The 16,662-nt window shown below is 45.5% G+C and overlaps 2 protein-coding genes across 2 annotated transcripts in view; both read right to left on the bottom strand.

The window, feature by feature from the left end:
• The window catches only part of KCNN4 (potassium calcium-activated channel subfamily N member 4), a 114,381-nt gene that overhangs the window by 144 nt on the left and 97,575 nt on the right, over positions 1 to 16,662 (bottom strand). The window contains exons 6-8 of the mRNA XM_082273544.1: positions 5,720 to 5,838; positions 2,785 to 2,854; positions 14 to 419 (exon numbers count right to left, since the gene is read on the bottom strand). Of these exons, the coding sequence (XP_082129670.1) occupies positions 273 to 419; positions 2,785 to 2,854; positions 5,720 to 5,838 (336 nt within the window). The 3' untranslated portion in view covers positions 14 to 272. The remainder of the gene's footprint in view (positions 1 to 13; positions 420 to 2,784; positions 2,855 to 5,719; positions 5,839 to 16,662) is intronic.
• Positions 1 to 16,662, bottom strand: part of SMG9 (SMG9 nonsense mediated mRNA decay factor) — a 91,005-nt gene that overhangs the window by 69,962 nt on the left and 4,381 nt on the right. The window lies entirely within an intron of this gene.

Below are 16,662 nucleotides of genomic sequence, written 5' to 3'. Positions count from 1 at the left end.
ACGCACATTCCACCTCATTTTTGATATGTCAGTTTTATCCTTGAAGTGTTCCATGAGAATCAATAATCCACAAAGTGCCTCTTTATTGCAAAGAGTAAGGCAGTTTAGGAGTGGTCCTCTAGTAAGTTCATCTAAGTTCATTAGTCTATTGATCTAAAAGCAGCTAGATTGTCCATGTTGTGTCCCACCACCCTTCCGACAACGAAGGGGATGGTAAAGTGGAAGACAATGCTCCAGTGGTAAACAGAGTCCAGGAAAGGTGACATCTTATGTCAGTGAGATATCTGGGGGGATTCCAGGGCTGTCATGATTTGACGGCTGAGGTCATCCAGCTTCTTGTCCAGTTGGTCGATCCTCTTCTCCAAATCTTGGTGGGAAGAAGTAAAGTTGAAGTCCAGCTCAGTCATGATCATCTGCATCTGGAAAATGAGTGGACAATATATTTTATAACATTGTAAGAGGAAGGTTTAAACTTTAAAGCAATACTGAACAAACTATGAACTGTCTGTGTTCAGGTGGAGGACAGAGAAACTTTGGCCATGGGGACAAAGCATGAGCATATTAGAAAGCCCAGCATAGCAACCCAAACCAACTAGCCCTTTTAGGCTGGGACAAATTTATGTGGGCTAAAGAAAGGTGTATCAGGCAAAATGTTCCATGGTGCCCCAATGATTGGTTGCCAAGTTTGGTGTTCATAAAGGACATTGTTCATTTTGACATGGCTTTCAGCATAGCTTCCTTTCTATTTCTCGAAATTCAGTTACATGGCTTCTCATAGCTGCAAAGGAAGTTGATGCTGGAAGACGTCCTTTTGCTATAATTGTGAGTTTGAATGTGGAGCAGGTTGCTATTTATAATACCCACGTTTTGCTATATATACAGTGCCTTGCGAAAGTATTCGGTCCCCTTGAACTTTGCGACCTTTTGCCACATTTCAGGCTTCAAACATAAAGATATAAAGCTGTAATTTTTTGTGAAGAATCAACAACAAGTGGGACACAATCATGAAGTGGAACAAAATTTATTGGATATTTCAAACTTTGTTAACAAATAAAAAACTGAAAAATTGGGCGTGCAAAATTATTCAGCCTCTTTACTTTCAGTGCAGCAAATTCTCTCCAGAAGTTCAGTGAGGATCTCTGAATGATCCAATGTTGACCTAAATGACTAATGATGATAAATAGAATCCAGCTGTGTGTAATCAAGTCTCCGTATAAATGCACCTGCACTGTGATAGTCTCAGAGGTCCGTTTAAAGCGCAGAGAGCATCATGAAGAACAAGGAACACACCAGGCAGGTCCGAGATACTGTTGTGGAGAAGTTTAAACCCGGATTTGGATACAAAAAAGATTTCCCAAGCTTTAAACATCCCAAGGAGCACTGTGCAAGCGATAATATTGAAATGGAAGGAGTATCAGACCACTGCAAATCTACGAAGACCTGGCCGTCCCTCTAAACTTTCAGCTCATACAAGGAGAAGACTGATCAGAGATGCAGCCAAGAGGCCCATGATCACTCTGGATGAACTGCAGAGATCTACAGCTGAGGTGGGAGACTCTGTCCATAGGACAACAATCAGTCGTATACTGCACAAATCTGGCCTTTATGGAAGAGTGGCAAGAAGAAAGCCATTTCTTAAAGATATCCATAAAAAGTGTTGTTTAAAGTTTGCCACAATCCACCTGGGAGACACCAAACATGTGGAAGAAGGTGCTCTGGTCAGATGAAACCAAAATCGAACTTTTTGGCAACCATGCAAAACGTTATGTTTGGCGTAAAAGCAACACAGCTCATCACCCTGAACACACCATCCCCACTGTCAAACATGGTGGTGGCAGCATCATGGTTTGGGCCTGCTTTTCTTCAGCAGGGACAGGGAAGATGGTTAAAATTGATGGGAAGCCAAATACAGGACCATTCTGGAAGAAAACCTGATGGAGTCTGCAAAAGACCTGAGACTGGGACGGAGATTTGTCTTCCAACAAGACAATGATCCAAAACATAAAGCAAAATCTACAATGGAATGGTTCACAAATAAACATATCCAGGTGTTAGAATGGCCAAGTCAAAGTCCAGACCTGAATCCAATCGAGAATCCGTGGAAAGAACTGAAAACTGCTGTTCACAAACGCTCTCCATCCAACCTCACTGAGCTCGAGCTGTTTTGCAAGGAGGAATGGGCAAAAATTTCAGTCTCTCGATGTGCAAAACTGATAGAAACATACCCCAAGCGACTTACAGCTGTAATCGCAGCAAAAGGTGGTGTTATAAAGTATTAACTTAAGGTGGCTGAATAATTTTGCACACCCAATTTTTCAGTTTTTTATTTGTTAAAAAAGTTTGGAATATCCAATAAATTTCGTTCCACTTCATGATTGTGTCCCACTTGTTGTTGATTCTTCACAAAAAAATTACAGTTTTATATCTTTATGTTTGAAGCCTGAAATGTGGCAAAAGGTCGCAAAGTTCAAGGGGGCCGAATACTTTCGCAAGGCACTGTATATATACTACCCACGGGTCTTCCTTTCATTGATGTCTGAATGGTGAAGTATCTCCACTCAGCGCCAAGAGCCCAATATAGGGCGCAAATGCCCTCCTGCCCCCCAATCCAGTCCTCACCTGTCTGTGTTGCTCCATTACAACAAATCAGATTCCAACAGTCAATTTTTATTTGCCTTTCATTTATTAACTCTTTATGACAACATTGATGTAATAATGTAGATATATGTCAGATTCATTATAAGGCAATAAAATGTCATATCAGTTCCCACTTCATACTCTTACCTTGGAGATATCGACCATGGCATTCACTTGATCCCTCAGATTTTTCTGTTTTATCCTCCTATGACGAAATCTGTAATAAAAAGCAATACACATTTACAGTGCATTATACCTACATTGTAGCAGGAAGGTTGTGACTAAAACAGGAATGGAGACAATGAAATCTAATCTCTGAAGGATTAAACCCTTTCATGACCACATTATTGATGCTCAGATCAATTTCTAGGTAGAGATCGACCGATTATCGGCAAAGCCGATATATCGAGGGCCGATATACACTTTCCCTGATATATCGGAATGGGCCATGACTACCTGAAACCTGGGAGCAATAAAATGCCAATATATATATATACAGTATATCTGTGGATTTATATTTAACTATATACAGTATATACAGTATATGTGGAAACAGTATATGTGTAAATCAGATATTTTAATGGACTTCCAAGAAGAAAGAAGGAGGGTACTAAGGACATTTTAATGCATCAACATTTCGTTGAGTTATAGCTTGCTTTTGTCAAGGATGGGCCATGACTAGCCAAAACACTAGGGCAATAAAATGTCCTACATTCTATATTATATATTTACATTCTATATTATATATTTATTATATGAATATTTATTTATTAATTATAATAATACATTGTACTGTGTTTACCGCATATATAAAATGTGTATTTATTTATCTATTTATCAATTAAAAAATAAATAAAAATACATTTTATATATATATATATATATATATATATATATATACATATATATACTGTTTATATATTTTTTTTTTTTACTACTTGCAACCAGGAGAGGGAGCACTGAGCAAACTCAAATACCAGCTGAAATTTTATGCAGCAACTTTTTTTTTTTTTTTGGTAAACAGACGCCAGAGAAAGTCAGACCTACCATCACTGTGCTAACAGAGACAGTGCTATCTTAATATCAGGGAACTGGAGAAAGTGCAGAGAAAGGCAACCAAACTGATAAGAGGCATGGAGGAGCTCAGCTATGAGAAAAGATTAGAGGAACTGAATTTATTATCTATGAGAAGAGGAGATTAGGAGGGGATATGATCAACATGTACAAATACATAAGGGGTCCATATAGTGAACTTGGTGTTGAGTTATTCATTTTAAGGTCATCAAAGAGGACAAGGGGGCACTTTTAACGTCTAGAGGAAAACAGATTTCATCTCCAAATACGGAAAGGTTTCTTCACCGTAAGAGCTGTGAAAATGTGGAATAGACTCCCTCCAGAGGTGGTTCTGGCCAGCTCACTAGATTGCTTTAAAAAATGCCTGGATTCTTTCCTGGGTGTACATAATATAACTGGGTACTAATATTTATAGTTAAAGTTGATCCAGGGAATATCTGATTGCCTCTCGGGGGATCAGGAAGAATTTCTTTTCCCCTGCTGTAGCAAATTGGATCATGCTTTGCTGGGGTTTTTTCACCTTCCTCTGGATCAACAGCAGGTATAGGATTGTGTATATGGGATTGTATGGTTGGGTTTTCTTTACTGTTTTTTGTTTTTTATTGGTCAAGCCAGGTGGACTGGTGTCTTTTTTTAACCTGACTAACTATGTACCTTAAAGCGGTGTTCCAGCCTCCCCTGTAGCTGCTGACTTTTAATATTAGGACTCTTACCTGTCCTGGAGTCCAGCGATGTCGGCACCGCACCCGATGTTCCCATCGGCTGTTGGGTGCTGCCACCACCGTTTCCGGTGAGGGAACCTGAACCTTGCGGCTTCATGGGCGGGTCTCTAATGCGCGAAGCGCGCTGCACATTCGGATTGGCTCGGCGGCGGGGGAAAGAGGAGGGGGCCAAACTTACAAGGGACAGCACCGCGGCGCCATCTCCTGGAAGTGGGGAAGGGTACCTGTCAAAAACAGGTACCCATTCCCCCCTCCCCCCTGAAAATGTTGCACCGGAGGAGGGGGTTGGAAGAAGATGAGTGGTAGTTTCACTTTTGGGTGGAACTCCACTTTAATTAGAAATCAGAGAAAGTATAGGCAGTGCTGGGCTTTCTAATATGCTCATGCCTTGCAACCCCAATGTTACATAGTTACTGTACATAGTAGTTGAGGTTGAATAAAGACAATAGTCCATCCAGTTCAACCTGTGTAGGTGTGTGTGACCATAATCATCTCTCATAGCCCTGAATGTTCTGATCCTTAAGATGTATATCCAAGAGTCTTTTGAAAGTAGCCATACTTCCCCAGAAACCACCTCTTGTGGTAGAGAATTCCACAATCTTGTAGCCCTAACAGTAAAGAATTCCCCGCGTTGCCTGAGGTCAAAATGCTTCTCCTCTAATCGCATTGTATGTCCTCGCGTCCTCAAGCAATCCTTGCGACTGAATAGCTTTTTTTCTATGCTGAGATCACCATTGAGGTATTTGTAAATTGCTATCATGTCCCCTCTCAGGCGTCTCTTCTCCAGGGAGAATAAATTAAGCGATTGCAGACGCTCTTCATATTTAAGGTCCTCTAATCCCCTAATTAGTTTAGTTGCCCTTCTCTGGACTCTCTCCAGCTCCAACACATCCCTCCTGAAGACTGGGGACCAGATCCAGTTCTGGGAATGATGATTTTGTTAAAACAAAAATGTAAAACAAAAAAGAAAAACATATATATTACAGATATTTGTTACATAGTGCTCTCATGACGTTGCTTTTGCAGAGAATTGCATGATCCTGGATGCATCGTGTGCATTTGATGCATTTGGCATACACCTCTGTTCTTCTCTATGATGGATGAATCTCTTTCAAGCACTATAGACCTTTTAAAAATGCACTGGATGAAGATGTGAAAGATGCCATAAATATTAGGGGTCCGATCTCATTGTGCTTACCCTGTGTTGTTTCTTTGCAGTATAAAGCTTACAGGATGAACCAGCCCTTATAGAACAAAGAAGCCGATTCCCGGGAGAACTAACTTACATGTGAATGGCCGCCAGCAGCTCCCTCTGGTGTTGCCGTATTTTGGCTCTGTCCCGTTGCCTAGTGTGTTTATGGAGCAGCCAGGCCTCTCCCAGCACATTCGCCGCTGCGCATTTGATCTAAAAAACAAAAGCGTTCAGATCAGTGTCATTTTTATTTATTTTTAATTTATTATTATTATAATATATTTAATTTATTATCATTATTTTTATTTTAATTTATGCATCACTTTACATATATATATTGTGACGAGACCAATCTCGCCACATTGCATTGGAGGAGCCTGGTTGCCCGCCTGCTGCCTTTGGACTATGGACCAGACTTTAAAAGACTTATTTTCCCTACAGAAAGGCTTATTCGTGCCTTTTCTGTCGGGGTGTTCGGTAGATTTTATCTACCGAACAAACTAACGATTACATGACCACCTGGAAGCTAAACCTAATTATATCTTCCATTGTCTCCAGGATAGAGGTCGCTGTAAAAACTAGTGCTAGCTGCAGAGAGAGAGGGGGGGGGGGATTGTTTCCAGCAGCCCCCTCCTGAGGAATGTCTACTGATTACCTGAGTGCTTTTGTCTAGAGTGGGGATGCTTTGCTTCTGTGAGTCTGTAATGTGATACATGTCTGTTTGTGTTACAGTCTTCCATTTGGTCCCCTAGGGGAGTGTCCACCAGGTGGGAGACCTGCATAAATGCGGGGGGGCAGGTAGCCCTCAATAAACAGTCCACTGCTTGAGCCTCACACGGAGCCTTGTCTCGTTCTTGGGGGGATTCACTGTATGCTGTTGGAGACTGATTGCTAGGAGTGTAAGCTGATGTATGCTTTTCCTGTTCGTCTGCTAGCAGCTATTCGTAAGGTTCCAGTTTGTAGTGCTATTTTGTATGCAGTTCGGGAGTTTGGTGTCCTGCAAGTAGCTGTGCCTGTCTCTCAGAAAGGGGCATATCGCATAAACGGATTTTAACCCCTTGTCTGCTGAAACGGTCCGTTATATATTGTACATTCACATCAGTGCCTACCCTCAAGGAGCTTACAATCTAAGGTCCCCAACTCACATTCATACATACACATAGTAGGGTCAGTTTAGACAGGAGGCAATTAAAGCGGTAGTATACTCTAATGAAAAAAAAAAAACCCTGCAAGGCAAAGGCAGAATGAGCTAGTATGCATCGCATACTAGCTCATTCTGAAAACTTACCTTAGAACGACCCCCGGACACCGCTGTGGGAGCGGACATGATCCCACGGCGTCTCTTCCGGGTTCGGTGGCTCCGGCGCTGTGAGTTGGCCGGAGCCGCGATGACGTCACTCCCGCGCATGAGCGCGGGAGTAATCTTCCGGCAATTTTCGGCAAGGAACTCTGAAGGTCCGCCGGACCTTCAGAGCGCACGAGCCGCACCCGTCAGCGGCTGCATGCAGTGGTAATATCTCCTAAACCGTGCCGGTTTAGGAGATATTAATTGTACCTACAGGTAAGCCTTATTATAGGCTTGCCTGTAGTTAAAAGTCAAAAAAAGCGGTATACTACCGCTTTAACCTACCAGCATGCCTTTGGAGTGTGGGAGGAAACTGGAGTACCCGGAGGAAACCCATGCAGGCACAGGGAGAACGTGCAAACTCTAGGCAGGTAGTGTCGTGCTTTGGATTTTGCTGCTAGGAGAACGTTCTAACCACTACACCACTGTGACACCCCAATGTAATGAGCTGATCCAGTTTTAGATGACCCTGCATCCCATATACAGGTGCATATCAAAAAATTTGAATATCATCAAAAAGTTAATTTATTTCAGTATTTCATTAAAAAAGGGAAACTCATATATAGTATCTCACAAAAGTGAGTACACCCCTCAATTTTTGTACATATTTTATTATATCTTTTCATGTGACAACACTGAAGAATTTATACTTTGCTACAATGTAAAGTAGTGAGTGTACAGCTCTCCCTCTGATTACCTACAGACAGTTGCTGTTTTTTTTTTCCACACATTCATCCCAGTGCCATCTTAAGAGCATTAAAGGGCAATGCAGTGCACTGGGGCCCCGCCTACACCTATCACCCATGAGAATAAAAATGCAACTTATCGATAAGGCGATATTTATGGGTACAGCAGTGCCAGGCTAATGACAGCTTCCAAGTTCGGCAGCTGGGTCCGGTGAGCACACATGGATGGGAGTCAGACTCAACTGTCCTGTGTGCGCCTGTTCTCGTGGAGGCGGACAGGCATTCCTGCAGTTGTGGGCTCCCCCTTCATGGCCCAAGTGGCCTGACAGCAGCGCAGGGCCGACAGGTGCTTGCCACCTGCTTAGTTTGGCGGCGGGATGCACACGGGAATTGGGACTAATGCTTAGCTGGGTTGCTGGGCAAGTGGGGCCCCTGGGCAACTACCCAGCCTGCCCATTCAGTAAGATGGCCCTGATTCATCCTTACTCCTGTTTGCTCGTTACTCAATAAACAGTCCAGGGGATTTGTTTTTGTATTTATTGTGGAACTTGGATGGGAGAAGGGAATAGTGGCATACTCACACTGGACTATACACTCTCTAGCATCCCCTGGACTGACACCCGTCCACTGACTCTTCTAGCTGAAGAGATGGTCCTCACAGGACAGGCCCCATAACACAGATCTGTACTCACAATAGGCAGAATCAGATCCTTCCTTGTGACTCCCTTTCAGTCAGCTCTGCAGGACCTCTGGGTTCAGCTTCTGTCTGACTTTCTGGCCTTCAGTTTGACCACCCAAGGCTGCATGGCAGCTTCTCCAGAGGAGGGGCAGCTGCCCCCTCCCTCTGGGACCCCGTGTTCCACCCGAAGACCACAAGCACATGTGCCTTTGGCATTTATACAGTCACCCAGCATGCACAGAGGCACTTTCCTCTGCCAATCACCAGGGAAGTAACAATGCCTGTGCCCTCACTTGTCAGGTTTCCACCCACTGTCCAATATGCCTCCCTATTGGACAAGTGTGAAACATTCAGACAAGCTGAGCTGCACCTGAGCACCATGAGCAGACCCTACCAATGGATCCTGCTCCCTGCTAGGCAGAGAGCACTATAAATGTACCTGGAAATCTTCCTGGTAAGCAGAAGGACCCAAAAACTATACTCTCTTCTACCACCTACCTAGGAGGGTGCTACACAACAAAACTAGATCCCCCTCCCTGCTGCAAGCATGTGATTGGACAGTGAGGGGGCAGCAACAGCCTGAAAACCTCCTTCCAATTAGCCAAAATGACACTGTCTCTTTAATTCATGATGATAGGTGAGCTTCTATTACTTAACCACTTAAGCCCCGGAAGATTTTACCCCCATTCCGACCAGGGTTTTTTTTTGCGATTCGGCACTGCGTGACTTTAACGGACAATTGCGCGGTCGTGCGACGCTGTAGCTAAACAAATTTGACGTCCTTTTATCGCGTTTACTAACATTACTAACAAAAATTTGTAATTTTTGTTGTTTTGTTTTTTAACGCGTAATGGTGGCGATCTGCGATTTTTTTTGCGGTACTGCGACATTGGACAGATCGGACCCTTGACTGACATTTTTGACACTTTTGGGGTTACCAGTGACATTTCTACAGTAATCAGTGCTATACATATGCACTGTTACTGTAAAATTACACTGGCAGTGAAGGGGTTAACTTTTTTTTGAGAGGGAGGGGTTATGTGTGTCCCTAGGGGCGTGCTTCTAACTGTGATTGGCTGTGTCTTGAGCTGTAGGAACAGTGATCAACGGTCCTACATAGTAGAACCGTATGATCACTGTTTCTACACAGGGGAGAATGACAGGCGGCTTGTTTACATTAGCCGCCTGCCTTTCTCCCTCTGCACAGACGATCGCCGAGTGACCGGCGGACATCGGGTCCGCGGGTCACACGCGCGGGGGGGGGGGGGGGTCCGTGTCCGCGCGGGAGCGCACGCTCGCTCGCTCCCTAGACCCACACAGGCTGCCTGTGAGGGGCTGACCGCCGCAGTAAATAGTCGTGCGGCGGTCGGCAAGCGGTTAATAAGAGTTCTTTGAGCTCATGGCCGTCTTCATAGTATATCTGGAGGCCTTCGTTTTCTCAAAGATTTTATTGCGGCTCATTCCAAGGCCTCTGAAATACGGCTTTCTCTTGTAGATCTGACTTACCAGGATTCATAAAGGCCTGTTTTCCTGTATGGAAAGCTAAATTGCTTCCTATGAGGAAGCCGAGGTCTTGTGACCCGTCTATAATAAGAAACCAGAGGTCAAGCCCTAATTCTCGGTCTCCCAGTATTGTGTTAATATAAAACGCGCCTTGGGGATCTGCAGGAGATCTCGAAATGGATAAAAAGCCTCCACTGCCTATATTAATAGAATGGCAAGGCCGTTACCAGGAAGCCACTGCCAAGCTGGGCACCCATTCAGATAGGACTTTCCATAATGGCTTTGTTTTCACACAATATCACCATACCTGGAAACTGTCCGGGTTTGGCTCTGAAGGTCACGACATCTAGACACATCTCAGAGGTGTGTGAAGACCATTCAATATGATTCATAAAATGGAAAGCAGAATATTCTTGTCTCTCTATACCAGGGATCCTCAAACTACGGCCCTCCAGCTGTTGTGGAACTACACATCCCATAAGGCATTGTAAAACTCTGACATTCACAGACAAGACTAGGCATGATGGGAATTGTAGTTCCTGAACAACTGGAGGGCCATAGTTTGGAGACCCCTGTACTATACCTTTGATCACTTATGTTTACCGAATTAACTCTTCTGGAGGAGCTCCCCTAAAGTCTGGCCAGGTATCCCCCCTCCTCCCTCTCCAACTAAAATAATACCTCACACCTTATCATTAAGGTTCATTTTGACATCAAATTTCGATTTTGTTTTAGTCATAGTCTTTGACTAAAATGCCATTTTAGTTTTGAGTCGTATTTTAGTCATCTGAACTGTTTTAGTCCTAGTTGTATGAAGCACCCTGCTAGGTAGGTGCTAGATAAAAGCATTGTTTGCTCCATCTGCTTATTAGGGGAGCCTGATCAGTAGTCATTTCTGACGAATCGTATGTCAGTCGCGGCGTGCTGACGTCACCAGAGTGAGACGGAGGACGGGCGGAAGAGCCGACCGGCCGGCGGCTTGCCTTTTTCTGATCAAGCGTTCCCCATTTGATGTTTGTAAGTTGCTTTCTGTTGGTTTTATATTAAAGTTTACAGTTTTACACTATGGTGCATTTTATCTTCATTTATGTGACCCTGTGATTGATGCCTCCATTGGGAGATACGGATTTCTACTTCATCTGGAGAATAAGTTGGAATCCTTGGAGCATATGAAATTGGTGGATTGATACCTATTTTTGGCTTTACCTTATTATCCATCTGGTAAGCAGTTTTGTGGATTGGGTGTCATCGTTTCTGTGTGGAGTTCGGTATCCATCTTTATCACCCAACATTTCCTTTCATTGGCTACTATATATCTTCTGTCTGGTAAGCAGATAGCACCATTGGTGGTGGCATTGCCTTTTTGAACAAATTGGAGTGTCCCTATACACTTTATTGGCGATTCTATTATGTCTATCTGGTAAGCAGATTACACAACTGGTGGTGGTCACTGCATTTTCGGTATCGCTTATATATTTGGAAAATATTTTTCATTTAATTTTCACGATTTAGAGGAACATATCCCTCGTTTATTTTACATAGTTTATCACATATCAGTTTTACGCTATGGATCCTATACCTTTTTCTCTCCTATGTGCGTGGTCTAATGTCTGCTGAGTCATCTTATGCTTCAAAGACCTGAAACACAGTGGAACCTGATCTGGTTGTAGGATATCCGTTTGGAGATCTTGGGTGCCAAACCCTTATATTGGGCACAAAATTTGAAGCACTCTGGTAAGCAGTCTGCACTACTAGTGGATGTTCACCCATACCTAGTGGACTTTATGAACATTTTATCCAAATTCTTTGGAGTTTATTCAGAGACTTAAGGACTTTTTTTGAATTTTTTGAATTTCATTATATTTGGTACTGTGTGGTTATAGCACGTAGTTTTGCCTGTTACATGTGTCCATGTGTGATTCATTTGGTCTGAGGGAGTGTCCCCACTCTATCCAATAGGGGAGCCTGTTGGACAGTGGAGGAAACCCAGCCAATGACACACAGGCTTTTGTGGCTGTCCCAGTGGGAGGGAACAACCGCAGTGCATCCTGGGATTAGTCATACAGGCCAAGGGCACATGTGCGTCATTGGGCGGGAAACCAGGTCCCAGGAGGAGGGTGACGGCTGTCACAGGCCTAGTGGACCAGAAGTGTGGTGCTGGGCTGTGTGGTCCAAAGGAATCTGAGCAAGTGGCAGAGCAACCTGAGGAAAAACAGTGTCCGTGAGTACCAGGGAGCTTGCCAGGAGCCTGCCCAGGAAGGGGACCACTCTAGGGCAAGTCGGGGGACAGGAGCCAGCACACACAGAAAGTAAGAAAAGGGGGTGCCAAGTTAGACCCTGAAGAGTACATTAAGACATAGTTCGCCTTTTATATCTTCACTTCAGTGGTGAGGTGAAGCAGCGGCCTAGCCGCATACACCACAGCTAGTTGTCCTCAATATTGTGCATAGTTCAAGTTGGAGTATCCCACTCATCGCTTCTCCTATCCCAGTTCCAATAAAATACAAAAAACCAAATCCCCTGGACCAGTGGTCCTCAACCCTGGCCTACAGGGCCCACTAACAGGCCAGATTTGCAAGATAACTGAAATACATCCCAGGTGATATAATTTGCTGCTCAGTGATTGCAGTACTCTAGTCTGCATCTCCCCAAGGTAATACCTAAAATCTGGCCTGTTAGTGTGCCCTGTAGGCCAGGGTTGAGGACCACTGCCCTGGGCTGTCCATTGACTGAGCCAAGGACTTAAAGTGATAAGTTTAACAAGCTGTTCCCATGGGTAACCCAGGTGAATCCATTCTCAGCAGCTCCCAAGTGGGCAGTGCTACATGTATTTTAGTCAACTAAAATCTCCAATACATTTAAAGTGATTGTAAGGGGAAAGAATAAAATAAAAAAAATAACAAACATGCTATATTTACCTGCTCTGTGCAGTGGTTTTGCACAGAGCAGCCCTGATCCTCCTTTTCTCAGGTCCTCTGCCGGCGCTCTGGGCCCCTTGCCAAGTGCCCCCATAGCAAGCCGCTTGCCATGGGAGCACTCGTGCGGGCTCGCTCCTGAGCCAGCTCTCTGCGTCCATAAGACACACAGAGCATGGCTTAGCCCCGCCCCCGCTCCCGCCTCTCTGGCTGTAACTGACAGCAGCAGGAGACAATGGCTCCAGCTGCTGCATCTTAGCCAATCAGGAGAGAGAGCCCCGGGTCTAGTACACATCGCTAGATCAAGATTGGGCTTAGATGAGTAATAGGGGGGCTGAGGGGGAACTATACACTGAAGGTATTTTTATCTTCATGCAAAGAATACATGAAGATAAAAAACCTTCAGCCTTTACAACCACTTTAGGTCGACTATAATCTAACGGGTTTAGGTAAATTGTAATGCATTATTTAAAGCGGAGTTCCACCCAAAAGTGAAACTTCCGCTTTAGGTAGTTCTAACCCCCTGACATGCCACATTTGGCATGTCATTTTTTTGGGGGGGGGGGATGGGAGTGGGTACCTAGTTTTGACAGGTACCCGCTCCCACTTCCGCTCGGAGCGCCACGGCGCCCTGAGCGGAAGTTCTCCTCTCCCCCTCCCTCCCATCAATCTTCTGGGACATGTTAGAGGTCCCAGAAGATTGCCGGCCAATCACGATGCATAGCGCAACTCGCGCATGCGCAGTGGGTACCCGGCTGTGAAGCCGCAAACTGTCACAGCCGGGTGCCCACACCAATGATGCCGGCGCCGCAGAGCAGAGAGGGAGAAGAGCAAGGCTTCGGGCGGCCGCATCGCTGGACCGTTTGACAGGTGAGTGTGTGATTAGGCTGGAACTCCGCTTTAAGCATTTCTCTAGAATTTCCAAACTCATTATATACTCCTGGAGTAAAAAATCTAATAACATGTTATTATTTATAGTATTTAAGTGATATAAAACCTTCAGGTTTTTGTAAACTACAATAACAATCAGGTTATCAATCATTACTTGATCTGTGTAATGGTTTTGCACAGAGCAGCCCTGATCCCCCTTTTCTGGGGTCCCCCTCAGGTGCTCCAGGCAGTGCAGGGACAAGGTCATCCAGTGCCCAGGGCAAGGATGCCAAACTGCGCACCCCATTCCCTCAGGGTTAGAGTCAAGGCATCCCCTATCGCTGCAATAAACCATTGCGCCCAGGGCAACTGACCCTCCTGCCCACCTCTTGTCCCGGCCCTGGCTCCACCCATTCCCTTAGGGTTAGGGTCAAGGCGCCCCCTATCCCTGCAATAAACCATTGCGCCCAGGGCAACTGACCCTCCTGCCCACCTCTTGTCCCGGTCCTGGCTCCAGGCCTCTCCTCTTCAGGGAGTGCCCCTATGGAAAGACACTTTCCCTGGGGGCACCCGTGCATGCTCGCTCCCGAGTCGACAGCTCCCTTTTCCCAGCATTTGATTGACAGCAGCGGGAGCCAATGGCTGCTGCTATCAATCTGCCCAATGAGGAGGGAGACAGTAGTTTGAGCCGCTGCTGTCGTGTAAATTGCTGTAAGGATCGGGCCCAATAAGAATAAGGGAGGGGGGGCTGGGGTTCTCCTGCAGCACAGAAGATTAACCTAAATGCATAGAATGCATTAGGGTCAAAACCCTTGAGGCTTTACAACCACTTTAAAGCGGGGTTCTGGCCACAAAATCATGCCCTTAGATTTTATGGCATCCGCTTCCTTATCCTTACCTGAGCAATAATTGGATATTCCCGGCCTTTTTTTTTCTACTTATCTTATTAGAGAGCATGATATACTCACCTTACCATCCACTTCCTCCTTCTTCGGCCGCACGGCCTGCGCCGTCACTTCCTGTCCCGCAATGCGTCCTGGGAGCTCTTACTCATGGCTCCCAGGATGCAATGGGCAGTGACGAAGGCGGCCGGCCGCTCCTTTCATCGCGTGATTTCCAAACAGGAAATGACGCGATGTTAGGCGGAGAACAGTGCAGACGCTGCCGTCCCTATGGAAACAAACACTATGCCGATCGCATAGTACTGGGCATGCGCGAGATTTCGCGCTGGATTCACTGGCCTCCGCCCACTACAACCAGGAAGCAGGGCAGACATTTCCTCACAAAGGACTCGGCGATCCAGGACAAAGATGGCGGCGCTCACAATAATTTTTATAAAGTAAGATTTCATGCTTGCAAACATATTATTACAATGTATGAAACAGGATTAGCGGATGTATAGAGGTCGAAGGGTCACTGTTTGGGGGACATTAAAAAAAAAAAAAAAGGATTCTGTGGCCGGAACTCCGCTTTAAGGTTTGAATATGCACTACAGACACAGATTTAGCCATTGTGATATATAACCAGTGGCTATTTTTACGTCAAATTTTGATTTCAGTTTAGTCATAGTCCTCTGACTAAAATGCTATCGTATTTTAGTCATCTGAATTGTTTTAGTTTTAGTCGTATTTTAGAGTTAATTAACATTGCCTATGATTGATTTGAAAAAATGGAAATCTAAATGTCCCGAATACTTACCTAAATCTGCAGTCCCGTGACCCAACAGGTCCCAGATCTCTCTTTTCTAGACAAACGTGAGAGGGTACTTCTTTGGTGGCCTTCTGGTGAAGTGGATGCCCTCCTAATGGGTTCTTCACAAGGTCTTGAAGGCTCCAGCTGTGGCATGTTGACACCACAAGAGGTGACAACAAAACTGGTCACTAGGATGGATCACCGGTTTTTACTTTTCGAAAAAGGCGTCACGGAGGGTCATTTGACTGCGGAGTGAGATAAGTACCGTAATTAAAGGACTCTAGCTTCTATAGTTTATGCAGCATGACTGAGTTGATCCTAGACTTGGTTTCAGCCAAGCAAAGAGTGGGTGATTTCCATGCCTTGGCAATTATTTGGCTACTTTTCGAACAACAATTAGTAATTTGAATTGGGTCTTGGAGAGGCCAGGAGATTTGCAGTTTAAACCACTTGCCGACCGCCGCACGACTATCTACGTCATCAGTCAGCCCCTCACAGGCAAAGTGACATAGATCTACGTCGCTCGCCTGTGAGGCTCTAGGGGGCGAGCGCACGCCGCCGGAGGCGCGATCCCGCCCCCGCTCGCACCCTAACATCTCCGCGCTTGTGACCGGCGGACCCGATGTCCGCCGGTCACTCGCGATCGTCGGGGTGGAGAGGGAGAAAGGCAGGCGGCTAATGTAAACAAAGCCGCCTGTCATTCTCCCTGGTGTAATGACAGAGATCATACTGTTCTGCTATGCAGGATCGTATTTCTCTGTTGTTACACGAAAAGCCACGCCCCTTTACAGTTAGAAACATGCCCCTAGGGACACACTTAACCCCTCCTTCTCCAATAAAGTTAACCCCTTCCCTGCCAGTGTCATTTTTACAGTAACAGTGCATATTTATAGCACTGATTACTGTAGTAATGTCACTGGTAACCCCAAAAGTGTCAAAAATGTCAGTCAAGGGTCCGATCTGTCCGCCGCACAGGGCCGGTGCTACCAGTAAGGCGAACTAGGCAGCCGCCTAGGGCGCAACCTAGCAGGGGGGCGCCGGTGGAGCCTGACCTGAGTTAAGTGACTTACCGTATGTCACTGAAGGGTCATTGAAGGGGTTTTACCAGTGACGGCTGGCCTGTCCATTAGGGGCACAGGGGCGCCGTCCCCCCCCCCCCATGCATGCACCCAGCCGCCTAATCTACATGCAGGGCACCGGATGCATGGATACCATTGAGGGTTTTTTTTTTGAAGCACATGATTAGAGCCGGAGGCTCTAATTGGCCTCAAAAAAGGGTGGACTCAGGGCGCAGAGCACTGCACCCTGAGCCCACCCAGTTGTGTGACAAAAGCGAATGAATATTTG

This window comes from Pelophylax lessonae (genome assembly GCF_965119305.1).
Source record: "Pelophylax lessonae genome assembly, chromosome: 12".
Lineage (NCBI taxonomy): Eukaryota > Metazoa > Chordata > Amphibia > Anura > Ranidae > Pelophylax > Pelophylax lessonae.
The sequence above is the reverse complement of the archived record's forward strand: the minus strand, read 5'-3'. Positions and strand labels throughout refer to the sequence as shown.